The sequence below is a fragment of the Giraffa tippelskirchi genome, chromosome 11 (assembly GCF_054371585.1).
Source record: "Giraffa tippelskirchi isolate mGirTip1 chromosome 11, T2T-mGirTip1v1.2.pri, whole genome shotgun sequence".
In the NCBI taxonomy this organism is placed as follows: Eukaryota; Metazoa; Chordata; class Mammalia; order Artiodactyla; family Giraffidae; genus Giraffa; species Giraffa tippelskirchi.
Genome location: NC_137285.1, coordinates 61,015,770 through 61,033,833, shown reverse-complemented (window position 1 = coordinate 61,033,833; position 18,064 = coordinate 61,015,770). Strand labels below are relative to the sequence as shown.

At 42.4% G+C, this 18,064-nt stretch overlaps 2 protein-coding genes across 50 annotated transcripts in view; one reads left to right on the top strand and one right to left on the bottom strand.

Moving 5' to 3' along the window:
* Nucleotides 1–820, bottom strand: part of FHIP1A (FHF complex subunit HOOK interacting protein 1A) — a 381,881-nt gene extending 381,061 nt beyond the window's left edge. For both annotated transcript variants that reach the window (XM_081544005.1, XM_081544003.1), the window contains exon 1: nucleotides 562–820. The gene's annotated coding sequence lies outside the window, so the exon portion shown is untranslated. The remainder of the gene's footprint in view (nucleotides 1–561) is intronic.
* SH3D19 (SH3 domain containing 19) overlaps nucleotides 1–18,064 on the top strand; it is a 196,931-nt gene that overhangs the window by 13,551 nt on the left and 165,316 nt on the right. For 7 of the 48 annotated variants that reach the window (XM_081543974.1, XM_081543987.1, XM_081543991.1 and 4 more), the window contains exon 1: nucleotides 1,018–1,122. The exons of 5 other annotated variants lie outside the window; for them this stretch is intronic. Coding sequence is in view for 16 of the 43 variants with exons in the window: in XM_081543955.1 (XP_081400081.1) it covers nucleotides 941–1,067 (127 nt within the window). In the remaining 27 variants the exon portion in view is untranslated. 36 more of the 48 variants (XM_081543981.1, XM_081543998.1, XM_081543975.1 and 33 more) reach the window with 15 other exon arrangements.

Sequence of the window (18,064 nt, the reverse complement as noted above, 5' to 3'; positions counted from 1 at the left end):
CATCAGCAGCAGCAAGAAGATTCCACATAAAGAATGACGTAAGGGCCTATCATTGAAGTAACTGGAAAGCAATGTGTGTAATAGTTATGTTCTTTCAGATTGTAAGAAATAGTGGCCTGTTCTGCTAACCTCAGTTGATGGGAGGCTTATTATAAGGATATACCAGTAAGTTGGAAGACACAGGAAGTAGCGTCAGAAGTCATTTGGAAATATAGCAAATAATTCATTTGGAAATATAGCAAAAAGTTATTTGGAAACACAGCAAATAGTTTCCCCAGAGAACATTCCTTTGTAAGTTGGGAAGACTGTTACTCCTTATGTTACTGTCACCACTGTCATCATTTTGGTGACTCAGTTTACCTCTGTCTCTTTCCGTAGCTCTAAACTTACTGAATAAATGACTCTTGTTTTGCCTGTAGTCAGCCTCCCCAAGGAAGAGCCTCTAAGTAGGTTGTCTTGTGCAGCTAGGGTCCTGTGCAGAGTGTCCCATTGGGACAGAAGCTGATGACAAACTACAGATAGCTACTTTTAAGGAGGAGGGTAGGGTCTTGTGGTACTCACCTGGCCACCTGCATGCGAGAATTGAGAATGGCCTGCAGCTGCTTCTATTATAACAGTACAGTGAGCTCAGCCCTTAACACGGCAGCTACTGCTGCCCGTTACTACTTGGCACCCTGTTACCAGGCAGTGAGTCCTGCTCAGCCATTGGTGAGTACCCCACTGGGCCCCGCCCACCTGCCCCCAACTGTCAGGGAGCCCCCGGTAGTGGTCCTGCTCCGCCATTGGTGAGTGCCCCACTGGGCCCCGCCCACCTGCCCCCAACTGTCAGGGAGCCCCCGGTAGTGGTCCTGCTCAGCCATTGGTGAGTGCCCCAGGCCCCTCCCACCGGCACCTAACTGTCAGGGAGCCCCCGGTAGTGGTCCTGCTCAGCCATTGGTGAATGCCCCACTGGGCCCCGCCCACCGGCACCCCACTGTCAGGGAGCCCCCCGGTAGTGGTCCTGCTCCGCCATTGGACAGCACAGCAGCGGGTCCTGCCTACAAGCAGCCAGCGGTTAAGGAGCTACGGTTAGTGAGGGGGATTAGACAGCAGTGGAGCGGTGGTGGTGAGGTGGAGAGTGAGGTAAGAGACGATCCCGGCCTTCTCCCTGAGGCCCTGCAGCTGACCCGGCCGTGGGCCAGCGGGTGAGCGGGGGGCCAGAGAATGGGCTTAGCGCTGTGTCGTGCAGGGCTCCGGAGCCCTCACCGTGGCCACCAGCTCGACTCGGCCCAGGCCTTGAGGCAGTGGTGAGCCTCTCCACTACCCCTGTCTCTGCGACCTAAAAGCACTGGCCGTTTGCCCGGGTCACAGTCTGTGGGACCTGTTTTTGAGTGGCTTAAGGAACCTGAGGGCCAGTAGGTTGGGCTCCTGGCTCCCTCGGAGATGAAAGCTTTCAGTGACTTTGGGGTTCTTAGGGCGTGAGCCACCCATCTCCTTGTGTGAACCTTTCTCTGTTCCAGACGCCAATGTTTTAGTATTATTTGGCCTCACTGTGTTGGACACTTAGACTTTCATTGTTCAGTATCATTGTCAGATGAGACTTTGGGCTTGGGGTGCATTCTGAGGTTAGTTATGAGGGTGAGAAGGTGAAACCGGCAGATTCCATGCATGACCTGAACACTCTTTCCTATTGAGTAGCATGAGGAAAGATACATTTTGTTCATTGTTACAGCCTCCTAAACCACAAGGGTGCCTGACACACATGTTCAATACATAGCTGTCAAATAGAACACACATAGAAAATGTTTTTAATGATTTAAGTTTGTCTTTATTGTTCATTTGATTACATTTTATTCTAACCCGGATCCTTGTGTACACTGCAATGGTGAGGGAATTTCTACTTTACGAGTGTCTCACTGAAACAGCACGCAAGAAGTTTTCTTGTTGCATTTTTAGTAGTGATGAGGATATGTTTGCCACTTGGTGTCATCAGTACGGCTGGCACCAGGCTCTGGGCTGAAGGGGGCAGCAAGTGGATATGAAGCTCAGCGATCAGGGTCCTTCCTAACGGCCTCCCCCTAGGGTCCCCACGGCCCCACGGTGGCAGTTGCTCCTCTGGGACATGAGCTGCCCCTCCTGCCCCAGAGCGCTGCCACCCTGGGTCTCAGTCACCTCTGCACTGAGAGGTCGAGTGTGGATTTGGATGTTTGGCCAAGGAAAGGAGGCCGCTTTTCAGGTAAAGAGGGAGACGCTGGGAAGATGGGAGTCGCTGTTACTTACAGCAGCTGCTGCTGCTGCTGCTAAGTCGCGTCAGTCGTGTCCTACTCTGTGTGACCCCATAGACGGCAGCCCACCAGGCTCTTCCGTCCCTGGGATTCTCCAGGCAAGAACACTGGAGTGGGTTGCCATTTCCTTCTCCAGTGCATGAAAGTGAAAAGTGAAAGTGAAGTCGCTCAGTCGTGTCCGACTCTTCGCGACCCCATGGGCTGCAGCCCACCAGCTACCGCCTCTTAAAAAGCTCCAGTCCCCTTATCTGTGGAATGGGAGGAGGGTGGATGTTAAGGATGTTTCTGAGGAGGGATGGACCAGCTGGTGATGGGTGGGGTGTAGGCAGCGCAGCGAGGGCCAAGTCCAAGGATGTTGACCTGCCCTGACTCAGGAAAAGAAGCGTTCAGTTGGCACCTTCCCCTGGAGAGAGGCGATGATACACAGCATTCTTAATTAGAGCACGTTTGCTCTTCGTGTTAAGTAGTGTGGTGAGTATTCACGTAGCACTGGGAACAAGCCTTTCGGTAGCTCCTTGAGCACATGAATTGTGTAAACCTTGAGGAACGTAATTTGGTACTGATCACCTCATAGGTTTCCAATGAATGTTTAATAAAGATAATGAAAAATTAGGGATTTTAAGCACAATAGTCTTTAATTCTTTGCTCTTTTCATTGAAAAGGAGATTTCTTGTAAGTAGGTTTTTAAAAGTACCAACTTTTTAGCTTGTCTGAACAAAACATTTTATTGATCAATCAGTAACTAATTTAGTGCTTAACGTATGCCAGGAACTCATGTAACTAACACAGAAAGTTAGGTTCTGTTTTCAAGACAAGAACAATGAGGCAGAGAGAAGTAGAGCTGGGATTTGAACCCCTGCAGTCTTTTTTCTCCTTTAATTTTTAAATTTACATACATAAATTTACACACATAAGGTTGACTTTTGGGTACATAGTTTTGTGAGCTTTAATACAGGTATGGATTCATGTAATCACCTCCATAGTCAGAATACAGAAGTTTCATCACCTTGACATTCCTGTGCTTCCTATTGCAGGCAAATCTTCCCTACATCCTGTAACTCCTGATCTGTTGCATGTCTTTGTAATTTTGCCTTTTAATGGAATCATTTCATCCTGCACACTGTGGATATTCATTCATGTTGTTCCATGTGTCAGTGGTTTGTTCCATTTTGCTGCTGAATAGTATTCTATGAATGCACCACAGTTTGTTTATCCACTTACCTGATGAGGGATATTTAGGGGATTTTCAGGTTTTGGTGTTTGTGAATAAGCTGCTCTAAACATACAGGTTTTTGCATAAAAAGTTTCTATTTCTCTAGTTTAAGTACCTGGACATTGTTTTGATGGGTCATATGATAAGTGTGTGCTTAACTTTATAAGAAACTGCCAAAGTGTTTTCAGAGTTGTGTTAAACCATTTTGCATTATCATCAGCAATGGATGAAAGTTCCAGTTGCTCTACATCCTGATCAGCCTTTGGTATTGTCAGGTTTTTCGCTTTGGCTTTTGTTTTAGTCTTTCTGATAAATGTGTAGTGATATTTTCTCGTGGCTTTAATTTGAATTTCCTTAATGTATAATGGCGTTGAACATCTTTTCATGTGGTTAATTGCCATCCATTATATCATCTTTGGTGAAGAATGTCAAATCTTTGCACATTTTAAAATTTGTTTGTTTCCATATGATGAAATTTTAGAGTTCTTTATATATTTTGCATTCAATTATTTTGCTGGATGTAAGATATGAAAATATTTCTCCTGGTCTGCAGTTTACTTTTTCATTCTGTTAGCAGTGTCTGTAGCTCTTTGAACTTCCTGAAAATAGTTGATTTAAAGTCTTTGTCTGTGCTGTGCTTAGTTGCTCAGTTGTGTCCAACTCTGTGAGACCCCATGGACTGTGGCCCGCCAGGCTCCTCTGTCCATGGGGATTCTCCAGGCAAGAATCCTGGAGTGGGTTGCCATGCTCTCCTCCAGGGGACCTTCCCAACCCAGAGATCGAACCCAGGTTTTCCACACTGCAGGCAGGTTCTTGACTGCCTGAGCCACCAGGGGGACTCTGGTAAGTCCCGTATCTGGGCCTTCACAGAACTGTTCATGTTGATTCATTTTGTTTCTGTGCCTCATAATTTTATGTTGAAAACTGGACATTTTGAATATTACAATATTACAACTCTAGAATCAGATTATTCTTCCTCCCTAGGGTTTATTATTGCTGTTATTATAATTGTTGTTACTTGTCTAGTAATTTTTCTGAACTAATTTTGTAAAGTGTATAATTTTTGTGTGATGTGTGACACTGAAGTCTCCGTTTTATTAGCTTAGTGGACAGCTAGTTATTAGACAGTTTTCCTTAAATGCCTAGAATCAAAAAAAAAAAAACCCTCCCAGTCATTGCAGGGGGGCTCTGTGTGTGTATCACATCATACCTTCAGCACTCAGCCAAGTAGTGTACAGTTTACCTTAGCCTTCACTTTCTGCTTGTGCAGAGCTTGCAGGTCAGTCAGAGATGAGAGCTTAGGGCCATTTCAGATCCTTTCTGAGGTTGCACCCACCCTGAGAATGCACACGGACTGTCAGATGCCCAGGAATATGTGGGAGCTTCTCAAAGCCCTTATTCCCCAAAGCGTCTCATCCTCTAGCCCTTACTCCCAGTTTCTTTGGTTAGTCTGTTGTTTGCCCCAACTATTATCCATTGACTCATGCAGCAGCAACTAGTATATTTATTTGTCTGTAAATGATTTCAGTAAGCTTTCTCCGGCTAGCCACTTTTCAGGGTTTGGAGAGTTTTTTTGAGTTAGGCAAGATAAAGACAAGTATTTTGTGCTGGCCTTCTGAGGTGCCACCAGGCAAGTCAAAACAAAGTATTACAATTCTTTGTGAAAGAAATCTTTTCTGCTCTCTCTGGTACTAGTACTGGTACCAGGTAGACGGGTTATTATTTTCAAGGCTACCACTGAGCTGGAGAATGGGGGATGAGACGAGGGTTAGTTAAAATGCCACAAAGCTTGCTACTCCAACCAAAACTCACCTTGTTTTTCTTGATTGAATGTTTCATTGTACTTAAATGCATTAAGTGGTTGCTGCACACTTTTGGTTAGTTTTCAGAGTTCAAAAGAAGGTGATTCTGCCAGTTTCCAGTTTCCATTTTCCAGTTTTCCATTGCTTTTCTGGAGAACGGAATTTTGAAGTTCTTTACTCTGCCATTGTCACTGACGGCACTCAAGTATGGATTTAAAAAGTAACCAATTAAGATTGTCGGTCTTTTTATGAGCAAAGTGGCCAAGTTTTTCCCAATAAAATACTGAAAGAGAAGGTATGGATAGGATAGTCTTACTCATTTTGAAGTGTTTGTACATCCTACAGTAGCATTATCAAAGTATTTGAGGAGCCTCACTCATCCGGTTACAGTGCTGGGGTCAAGACCGTTTTTCATTTAAACCCTGCACAGGCAGCTTGCTTATTTTAGTTCCAGGCACAGACACCCCATAGCCTGCTGTTGCTTTTAAAAACCTGATTTTCAAGGAATGTCTGGCCAGGAGAATCCATATTCCTCTTTGCTTTTTAAAGAATGACTCAGAGAAAGTAGCTTTGTTGCTGTGTTCTGATACAAACCAGAATTGAGGGCATGGAGTGTCACTTTATACACTTCTGTATTGAGTTCCCTCCAATGAGTATTACTTTGAAAGTTAAAAGAAAGGGACAATAAATTAAAAATACCATGTGAAATAATTGCTGATCTAGAGTATTTGTTGCTCGTGTTGTGGTATTTTTTTTTTTAAACCTGTTTTGCCTTAAGATGAGCTACTGTGATGGCAAATGCTGTCATGTTGATAAAAGAAATGATTGATGAGTGTTAGAGAAAATGATAGTAGGAAAGAAGTATATAATTGTGTTTCCTCTGAAGATCATTTTTGAAACACTGGCTAATTTATCATTTGTTCACCTATTCCATCTTATGACGTTCATTGTTTTTATGAAAGCCATAATCATTTAAAAAGCAAATCCTCGTAACCACACTGTTGAAAACTGTTTAACATAATCAAAACCTACCCTTTGTGTTCTCTACCTTTTCCCCTGTGTGTTTCATCTCCACGTTGTGACCCAACAGAATCTGTTCCAGAAAAATGGATTCAGGAGACCTGCATTCTAACACTCAGCTTGCCACCAGGCAGGTGTATGTCTTTGATTTACTCTCTCTGGGTCTCAGATTCCTCACTGACAATATGAACCATTTAGACCAGGAATCTGAAAACTGCATTTCTGTGGTCCAAATCTGGCTCACTTCTTGTTTTTTTAAATAAAGTTTTATTGGGACACAGTCATGCTTATTCATTTATATATTGTTTATGGCTGCTTTTGTGCCATATCTGCAGAGCTGAGTATTTGTAACAGGATCTATGTGGCCTGTGAGCCTAAAGTATTTACTGTTTATCCCTTAAAAGAAAAGTTCGCTGACTCCAGACTCTCAATTTTTCTTTCGGGTTAAATTTTTTTTTTTTTTAATTTTTGGATGCTTGGGCCAATTATTTCTTTTTTCCCATTAGATTGCTTCTTAGGAGATCACCAGAAAAATTCAGCTGGAGCAGGGGAAATACAGGTCATACATTGTTATTTGTTAGACACCTATATCCATCATACATCTGGCATATTTTGTTACTGCTGTGGTTACAAACTATAACCACAGTGAGCTGTAGCTCAGCCTCACTTGTCTTCTGCATTCTGGGATCCTGGCTGTAGGAGTAATCCCTTGCTGGGAAAAGGAGCAATGAACAAATCATGTGGCAGCTTTTAAAACTTCTCAGAAGTAAGTGTATATTACTTCTACTCACGTTGGCCAGCTGGATGTTAGTGGTGCAGGGAAGGGTAATCCTTCTGTAGGAGGCCCTGCAAGTCACCTGGTACCTTGAGTGTGGATCATCTTTCTGCACGGAGAGCTGGGAAACACTGGGAACAACATCATCTACTATAGCTTCTTTAAAGGTTCCCTAATGTGAGCAAACTAAAACTAATGGCAGAAACTTGCTTTTAGAATTCTTTGTGTGTTACATTTTTAATGCATGCTCTGCAGCTAACAAGTAACTAGAAATTGGCCTGTTGAACTTGTGGAACATATTCTAATTCTCTCTACTTACTTATTTAACAAATGCTCATTGTAAGAATGTAATATCTGTTTGGATTTCTTTTTATAGACTCTTGATGTCTTTAACTTATAATTCTCACCCCTAAGCTGCCTTTTCCAAGGTTCCATGTCTGACTGAATGACACAGCTCAAGTTACTGAAGCCAGAAACCTGGGTGAAATTCTTAAACTTCCTCCCTTACTGTGATTACTTCTGTCTAACCAGTCAGCTACCAGAGTCTGTTGACTACAACCCGTCTATAGCCCTTGACTCAGTCCTCCTCCCTCCTACCACCATCCTGGACCAAGCATCTCTCACCATTCCCAACAGCCTTATAACTAACTAGACTTTCTACCTCCTGTAATTCATTCTCTACACAGTGACCAAAGTGATTTTTCTAAAATGCAAACTGATCATGTTATTCCTCTGCATTAAAACCTCTGTGTCTTATTTTATCTACCCCCTTAAAGCTCAGATTTATTAGCATGGCATTGAACCTTTTCTTTCTTTTTTTCCTGGGAATTCCCGAGTCAGTCCTGTTATACTTAGCTTACATTTTTGGCTGGAAAATATAATCTGTCTTCTGGAAAGATTTTTCTCGACTTATGAACTCACAAAGTATTTGGTAGATGTTTTTCACTGGAAGAGACTCAAACACTGTATAAAAAGTACTGTGCAGAGCTGACTGTGGGCAGTGTGTAGGGTGCTCTCGTCCTAATCTCAGTGGATTGCCCTTTCTTGGAAGGGCTTGCCTAAGCCAGATGGGCTCCCGAAGAAAGGCTGATCGACACTGGTTTTGTCTTACTTTCACTGAGACCTGTTTTTAGAAGTTTAAAATGTGCCTATTTTGGAACTTGTCATTTATTGGTCCTCTTTTCAGTGAGCTAACATATTTTTCCTTATGATACCAACTCAGCAGCTTCTGGACAAAAGGAATATGAAACAAATACATCTTTAAAAAAATACTGTCTCCTCTGGGTCTTTCATGTTCGCTCTCTGTTTCAGAAATAAAAATAGCCTCATCGAACTCATCGGGAGATAGGAGAAATTCAGATACTTGCCTTTGAAGATACTCTAGTGATTTTAAATTTTCAGGCCAGAATGTTTTCATTATTTAAAATTCATTGACACAAAATTTCTTTGATCAACCAACTGCTTGCTATCCTTTCTTTTTATCTAGCCTAGTTATATGGAATTCTTAGTAGAAGAAATCAAAAGTCTCAACTGTGAAGCTTTGCAGCTGTTGTAACCACAGATTTCTGTTATCCTAAGCTAATTTTAAAAAGTAAGCTTAATTGAAGGAAAAAAAGCAAGATTAAAAGAAACTGTTTATCTGTATAAACATTTAAAAAGAAGTCAGAGGTAAATTGACCACATCTTTAAGCAAGAGGAGACCATGTAAAGGGTAATAGGGATGAACACAGTGGGTACATGGGAATGTGAACTTTCTATGTTAGATATTTCTGTAACATTTGGATTTTTTTTTAAATAAGTGTTGGGAAAAAGGTTTTTTGTAAGAAAGATTTTTATTTTTAAATGAAGAAAGTTACTTGGTTTCCTTCTATTTAGGGAGGGAGCAATAATCTTATCAGGATTAGAACAGGCTGCTTTGTGATTACTTATGCTGGAGATTGCAGGAATATAGGGATTCTTGAACATCTTGAAATCTCGTGAAAAAATGTTGTGTTTGCAGTTGAGTGCCTTTTTGGATTGCAGGGTTAGAGCAACATGGGGAAAATGATACACAATTCAAACAGATTCTTCTGGTTTTATTTCTCTAGTCCTGCCCTCTCTGAGCTCCAGACTGCTTACTCAGCATCTCTACTTGTATATCTAATAGACATCTCAAATCTAATATATATGTATTAGTTTCTTATAGCTATAACAAATTGCTATTGATACAGATTTAGTGGCTTCAAATAGCATGGATTTATTGTCCTACAGTTCTGGAGGTCAGAGGTTTGAAATCAGTTCAGTGGGCTAAAATCAAATTTGGTAGGGCTGCATTTTATCTCTAGACCTAGGGGAGAATCATGTTTGCGCTTTTTAAACTTCCATAGGCCAGCGGCACTCCTTAGCTTGTGGCCCCTTGCTCCATCCTCAAAGCCAGCAGCATAGCATCTTTGTTCCTCTCTTCTTTCAGCTTCCATCCTTCTGCATAGTCTCATAAACATCTCTGACTCTCCTGCATTCCTCTTTAAAAAGATCTCTGATTATATTGAGCCCCCTTGAATGATCCAGGATATTCTCCATATCTCAAACTACTTAAGTTAGTCATATGTGAAGAGTTGCTTTTACCAGGTAATGTAACATATTCAAAGGCTGTGGGGAATTAGACAGGGACATCCTTGGGGGCCATCACTGGATTTGATAGCCCAGCAAATCTATTCCTCCTCCAGCCTTCCTCATTTCCTTTAATAGCATGGCCATCCTCAGACCAGTAACCTAGCAGCCATTCTTGATTTCTGTTTTCAAATCTATATCTTTCCCATTCTCCTATCCCAGTTACCACCCTCACTCCCACCACCCACATCCAATCCATTGAATCACATTCGAACCCACTCAAAATGTTTTCTCAGTCCTGCCACACAACTGTATCTAGAATCTGTCCACTTCTCACTAATTTCCACTGAAATCAGGATGCCTTCAGCATTTTGGAGCCTTAGGCCTTCATCCTATTCTTTTCACTCCTGGGTGTTAATTACCATAGTTAATCATGGTATAAGGCAGTGTGGGCTAGGTGTCGGCAGAGTGGCACAGAGAGCCCCAGGAATACACCTTAGTCACTTTATTGCAACCACATGAAGATGGCAAGTGAAGATGTACATGGTAGAAGACTCTGGAGAGAATTTGGGTTGGTTGAGGATAATTATCCTGGAAGCAATTCAAATTTCCCATGAAAGATTTCAGTCTTTTTTTATTCTCATGACAGTGAACATTTCCTCTCTATTGCTTGTATGGAATAAAATTAATCTAATCTCTGTTTATTTTAAATGACTCCTTTCCTTCCTCTTCTTCCTGAAGAACGAACATGTTTAACAAAATTCTCAGGCAACTGATTTCCAGTAAATGACCTGTATGTACATAGTCAAAATTGGTGTAGAGAATATAGCTTCAGAATGAAGCCAAGTATCTAAAAAGATAAAATACCCATTGTTGAAATAATATAAAAATATAACTTCCACATTTTATTGTTCTGAATTTTTTCTCTGGAATACTCCCTTATGTTGTGGGAGACTTTACAGTTTAATGAAATAAAGGAAAAAAGTAGGTGATTATTTGAAATAGTCTGTGTTATACAAATAGAAGATCTGGAAATAATTATATTTCCTCAGTTTTAAGAAAAAAATTGTGGTTGGATTTTTAGCAGCCTTAGTATATATAGTTTTATATGTTCAGTGTGACCTTAACAAAACCAACCTTAATTAAAATTCCTGAAGATAAGAAAATGAAAATTGGAGCATATTAAATCAGATATTCCAAGGAATAAAGTGTTCTGCAAATTAAAATAAAATTTTAAGGCAGAAAGGCTATTGAAACCCCCATCCAAAATAAAGTATAAAGATGTTCCTATTAATTTTCTCTGCATTTGGTCAGTGGTGGCATGGACTAAATTCATTACCAGTAAGTGTGACATTTTAGTTTTGTGAATACAAATGTTTATTGATTTATTTTTTTCCTCCAGTAGTGTGTTTCCAGGTGCTGTACTCATATATTGAGTTAAGCTTTATATTTTGTGTTTTAGCAGTGGAAACAGAAAATGTATGTAGTTTGAGCCTTTTCTTGGAATACCATCACAAGAATTATATAGAAGATCCTAGAAAGCCCTAAATAAATCACAGGCTAATTGCTTGTTAGAGCAGAGAGAAAGGTTCCCTGCTCATTTGTTTAAAAAAATAGCTTTACTGAGATATAATTCACATACCATGTATTTCAGCCATTGCTTTTTAGTTTTTAAAACTGTTTCCTAGGGTCCTTTCAGTGTATTTTTTCAGATAGTCACTGCCTCCTTTTCTAATCAACAGATTGACTGGGTTGAGGTGTACAAGAGAAGGGTATCCCAAGTACACAGGACAGATTTAAGGCCTTGAGGTGGAAAAAGAAGGAACGAATGGGAAGAATATAGCCCTAGGTAAGAGGGGAAACAACAAATAAGAAGTAAGGTAGGTATCTTAGTGATGAATTATAAAGTAGATGTTAAAAAACTTAGACTTATGCCTTCATCACCTTGATTCTTGGGGCCTTATTATAAGGGTGGAGCCCATAGAGGACAGAGAATCGAACCTTCCTTACTGATGTTCTCGTACTGTAGCCCTTTGGTGTTTTGCTGGTTAGCTCATTGGTATTGATTCTCATTTTCTCTGCTGCTTGTCTCATTCTGCTCCCATCCCGCTATCCCATCTACCATCCTAGCGCCCTCATGGTCTCTGCAGACTACCATGAGCAGTAATGTGGAATCTTCTTCTGTTCTATTCTGTGATCATTCCCCTGCTCTCAGCCCTCAATGCTCTCTCATCCCACTGAGAATTGGATTCATAGTCCTCCCTGCAGCTACCAGGGTGCTGCCCCCCCTGCTCTGAATTCCCAGCCATTCCCCACCCCCCACCCCCAGCAGTGACCTCTGTTCTAACACACATACAGCATCCTCACACCTCAGGGCCCTTGTGCTTGCTGTTCTGTCTACCTGGAATGTTCTTTCCCAGGTATTTGTTTTGCTTTTCTCCTTCATATGGCCTCTGTAAATGTCACCTCCTTAGAGAAGCTTGCCTGACCACCCTACCTAAAGTGGAATCCCCCACCCTCATACTTTATCTGCTGCTTCTGTGTTATTTTCCTTTGTCATATTTTCTTGTACTTGACATTATAATAAACATTTACAGTTGGCCCTCTGTAAGCTGGGGTTTTTGCATCCGTGGGGTTGGTTGAATCCATGAATGTGGAACCACAGATATGGAGGGTCAACTTACTATGCCGTTTTCTGTAAGGAACTTGAGCATCTGTAGATTTTGGTATCTGTGGAGGTCCTGGAAGAAACCCCAAGTGAAGACAGAGGGAGGACTATATTTTGCATTTACTTATTGTCTCTCTTGCCCACTGGAATATCAACTCCTTCAAGGCAGGCTTGGTGTGTTATAGGTGCTGCGGTATCCTCAGTACCTGGAACATGGCGGGCACTTAATACTGTTGATTGCACTCTGACATACTGTAGGGCTCATGTTCAGACTTCCCAAGAGAAGGATTCTGTTGGGTTGTCCAGTATGTAGTCCACCTGTTGGTTAAGATGCTACGTCTGCTGCCCTGCTAACCTCTAGGCAGCTCTAAAGTCAGATGCTCATCCCTAGCAAGTCTGACCAGTAGTGATCAGGACAGTGAGGTCAAGTGATCTTCTTCTATGGATATCCCTTTCTTCCCACTTGAATGGCCTGGTCTCTCCAAAAGGTCTGTGTTTCAACTCTTGGTTCATGAGAACAGTTTTGTCAGACCACCATGCTGTGGAGCACTTGCTTGCAGAGGGTCTGGAGGAATGATTTCAAGTAGAGTTTGGCTTTCTTCCCCTTATTTATGTCCCCTTGCTGTATGGTCCTGGCCCATGGATGTGTTTTCTCTTCCTATTTGTTCTCCCATTCTTGATTTTCGTCTGTCTTTTCTCCTCCATTTTCCTTTAGCCACTCTTTTACCTTGTGTGTTCTTTTCTCTCAGCTACCATTTTGCTTTGTCCTCTGAATCATTCCAGAACTTGCTTAGCTTGAATTACTGTCTCTGAGAAACATTTCAATCTCCTTGTTTTATGTACTCTTTGCTCCTTTGTGCCTTATAGCTGGAGAGAGGTAAGAAAGAGAATTGGGCTGAAACATTCTTTCTTTCCTCCTTTTATTTAACCAGTATTTGAAAACCTGCTTGTGTAAGACATGGTGCCAAGCTCTGGGCTATCTCTGCAAACAAAACACCCGAGTTCTTAGTTGGTGAGACACAGACTGTGTATTTATTTATCATTTATTTATTCATTCCCTCATTCAACAAATACTTCTTTTTTTAAAAAAAAATATATATCTAGGAACAATCTGAATAAGAGCTGTAGATTAGAGAATTTTTTTTTAGGTCAGATTTTTATTTTTTTCAATTTATTTAATTTGGAGGATAATTACTTTACAATATTGTGATGTTTTTTGCCATACATCAACATGAATTGGCCACAAGTATACCTGTGTCCACATTTCCCTGATAGCTCAGTTGGTAAAGAATCCATCTGCAATGCAGGAGACCCAGGTTCAATTCCTGGGTTGGAAAGATCCGCTGCAGAAGGGATAGGCTACCCACTCCAGTATTCTTGGGCTTCCCTTGTGCTCAGCTGGTAAAGAATCTACCTGCAATGCGGGAGACCTGGGTTCAATCCCTAGATTGGGAAGATCCCTGGAGAAGGGAAAGGCTACCCACTCCAGTATTCTGGCTTAGAGAATTCCATGGACTATCAGTTTCTTTTTTTTTTTTTTTTTTGATATAAATTTATTTATTTTAACTGGAGGCTAATTACTTTACAATATTGTAGTGGCTTTGCCATACATTGACATGGATCCGCCACGGGTGTACATGTGTTCCTCATCCTGAACCCCCCTCCCACCTCCCTCCCCATCCCATCCCTCTGGGTCATCCCAGTGCACCAGCCCTGAGCACCCTGTCTCATGCATTGAACCTGGACTGGCGATCCATCTCACATATAATATACATGTTTCAATGCCATCCTCCCAAATCATCCCACCCTCGCCCTCTCCCACAAAGTCCAAAAGACTGTTCTATACATCTGTGTCTCTTTTGCTGTCTCGCATATAGGGTTATTGTTACCATCTTTCTAAATTCCACTTTCATACTTGTGTCCTGGAGAGGGAAATGGCAACCCACTCCAGTGTTCTTGCCTGGAGGATCTCAGGGACAGAGGAGCCTGGCTGGCTACAGTCCATGCAGTTTCAAAGAGTTGGGCATGACTTAAGGACTAAACAACAATACATGTGCCCCCCTCATTCTGAATCCCCCTCCTACCTCCCTCCCCCTCCTATCCCTTTGGGTTGTCCCAGAGAACTGGCTTTGGGTGCCCTGCTTCATGCACTGAACTTGTACTAGTCATCTGTTTTACATATGGTAATGTGTATTTTCAGTGCTGTTCTCCTAAATCATCCCACCCTCGCCTCTCCCACTGAGTCCAAAAGTCTGTCCTTTATGTCTCTTGCTGCCCTGCATGTAGGATCGTCAGAACCATCTTTCTAAATTCCATATATATGCGTTAATATACAGTATTTTTCTTTCTCTTTCTGACTTACTTCACTCTGTATAATAAGCTCCAGGTTCATCCACCTGATTAGAATTGACTCAAATGCATTCCTTTTTATTTGCTGAGTAATAGTCCATTGTGGCTATGTGCCACAACTTCCTTATCCATTCATCTGCCAGTGGACATCTAACAGATAGTTCTTGAGACTTGAATGTAGTGATTGACAAAAACAAAAATTCCTACTCTCCTGAACCTCATTACGTTTTGGTAAGACAGAGGTACATTTAGACATTTTCACAAATGAATGTTAAGTTACAACTGTGTTGAGTCTGATCAAGGAGAGCTCTGGAGTTCGAGGCTATATATTGGGGGGATTTGTTCTCATCAGGAGAGCTGGGAACAGCTTCCTTGAGGAAGTGAAGACTGAATTGAGATCTGAAGTCACAGAAAAAGTTAACTTGGCAAAGATAGCAGAGAAGTGGAAATAGCAGGTATGAAAGTCCAGTGCTTAGAAGGGGCTTCTGAAGCATTTGAGGACGTTGAGAGTGCAGAGAGCAGTCCAGGTGAGGATGAATGAGGCTGAAGAGGCAGGCTGGGGTCAGATGCAGCAGGGCTGTTTATGTCTGGTTAAGGACTTGAGTCCTTATTTTCTGAGCAGTAGGATGCCTTTGATGTGTGGTAATGCCTCTGTGGTAAAGAATCCGCCTGCCGATGCAGAAGACATGGGTTCAATCCCTCAGTTGGCAAGATCCCCTGAAGAAGGAAATGTTAACACACTCCACTATTGTTGCCTGGAAAATCCCATACTATACAGGGGAGCCTGGTGAGCTATAGTGCATAGGGTTGTAAAGAGTCAGACATGCGTTAATGACTAAAAAATAACAATAACAAACAGGGGAAGGGGGAGAAAAGCATTTTAAAAATCTTTTAAAACACTAGTCTGAAATCTGGGGAGAACAAATGCAGTTGAGCATAGGTATGAGCTGCGAGTGGAGGCTGTGCGGCCAAGAGAAGATACCCCACATCCAAGGTTAGGAACAGCGGCCGTGAGGAGATACCCCACGTCCAAGGTCAAGAGTGGCGCCTGCGCTTCACTGGAGCAGCCGTATGGAGATACCCCATGTCCAAGGTCAAAAACCCCAGTAAGACGGTAGGCACTGGAGTGGCTGAGAGGAGATACCCCATGTCCAAGGGCAAAGGAGAAGCCCCAACAAGACAATAGGATGGGTGAATTCACATTCAGAATCAAAACCCGTTCCTGCCAGAGATGCTCAGAGGGCTCAAACAAACCTTGTGCGCACCAGGACCCAGGGACCCCACAGAGACTGAGACAGAACTATGAGCATCTCCTGTGGAGATACAGGTCGGCAGTGGTCTGCCGCAGGGACAGGGGCTCTGGGTGTGGGTATGGCACAAGTCTTCCTGGAGGAGGTCGCCATTAACCCCACCGTAGAGCTGCCAGAACTTACATAGGACTGGGAAATAGACTCTTGGAGGGCACAGCAGAACCTTGTGCACCAGGACCCAGGAGAAAGGAACAGTGACCCCACAGGATACTTGCCTGTGGGTGTCCAGGAGCCTCCAGCGAAGGCATGGGGCCTGCTGCAGGGTTGGGGGCACGGACTGTAGCAGTGCATGCATGGGATCTTTTGAGAGAGGTCACCATTATCTTCATTACCTCCACCATAGTTTGGCCCAGGTAAATAGCAGGGAGGGAACACAGCTCCACCCATCAACAGAAAATTGGGTTAAAGATTTACTGAGCATGGGCCCTACCCATCAGAACAAGACCCAGTTTCCCCCTCAGTCAGTCTATTCCATCAGGAAGCTTCCATAAGCCTCTTATCCTTGTCCATCAGAGGGCACACAGACTGAAACCACAATCACAGAAAACTAACCAATCTAATCACATGGACCACAGCCTTGTCTAATTCAATGAAACTGAGCCATGCCGTGTGGGCCATCCAAGACAGACGGGTCATGGTGGAGAGGTCTGACAAAATGTGGTCCACTGGAGAAGGGAATGGCAAACCACTTCAGTATTCCTGCCTTGAGAACCCCATAAACAGTATGAAAAGGCAAAAAGATAGGACACTGACAGATGAACTCCCCAGGTCGGTATGTGCACAAATGCTACTGGAGATCAGTGGAGAAATAACTCCAGAAAGAATGATGGGATGGAGCCAAAGCAAAAATGACACCCAGCTGTGGATGTGACTGGTGATAGAAACAAAGTCCGATGCTGTAAAGAGCAATATTGCATACGAACCTGGAATGTTAGGTCCATGAATCAAGGCAAATTGGAAGTGATCAAACAGGAGATGGCAAGAGTGAACGTCAACATTTTAGGAATCAGCGAACTAAAATGGACTGGAATGGGTGAATTTAACTCAGATGACCATTGTATCTACTACTGTGGGCAAGAATACTTTAGAAGAAATGGAGTAGCCATCATAGTCAACAAAAGAGTCCAAAATGCAGTACTTGGATGCAACCTCAAAAATAACAGAACGATCTCTGTTCGTTTCCAAGGCAAACCATTCAATATCACAGTAATCCAAGTCTATGCCCCGACCAGTAATGCTGAAGTTGAAGGGTTGTATGAAGACCTACAAGACCTTCTAGAATTAACACCCCAAAAAGATGTCCTTTTCATTATAGGGGACTGGAATGCAAAAGTAGGAAGTCAAGAAACACCTGAAGTAACAGGCAAATTTGGCCATGGAGTACAGAATGAAGCAGGGCAAAGGCTAATGGAGTTCTGGCAAGAGAATGCAATGGTCATAGCAAACACCCTCTTCCAACAACACAAGAGAAGACTCTACACATGGACATCACCAGATGGTCAACACCAAAATCAGATTGATTATATTCTTTGCAGCCAAAGATGGAGAAGCTCTATATAGTCAGTAAAAACAAGACTGGGAGCTGACTGTGGCTCGGATCATGAACTCCTTATTGCCAAATTAAGACTGAAATTGAAGAAAGTAGGGAAAACCACTAGACCATTCAGGTATGACCTAAATCAAATCCCTAATGATTATACAGTGGAAGTGAGAAATAGATTTAAGGGATTAGATCTGATAGACAGAGTGCCTGATGAACTATGGACAAAGGTTCATGACATTGTACAGAAGACAGGGATCAAGACCATCCCCAAGAAAAAGAAATGCAAAAAGGCAAAATGGCCGTCTGAGGAGGCCTTACAAATAGCTATGGAAAAAAGAGAAGTGAAAAGCAAAGGAGAAAAGGAAAGATATACCCATTTGAATGCAGAGTTCCAAAGAATGGCAAGGAGAGATAAGAAAGCTTTCCTCAGAGATCAGTGCAAAGAAATAGAGGAAAACAATAGAATGGGAAATACTAGAGATCTCTTCAAGAAAATTAGAGATACCAAGGGAACATTTCTTGCAAAGATGG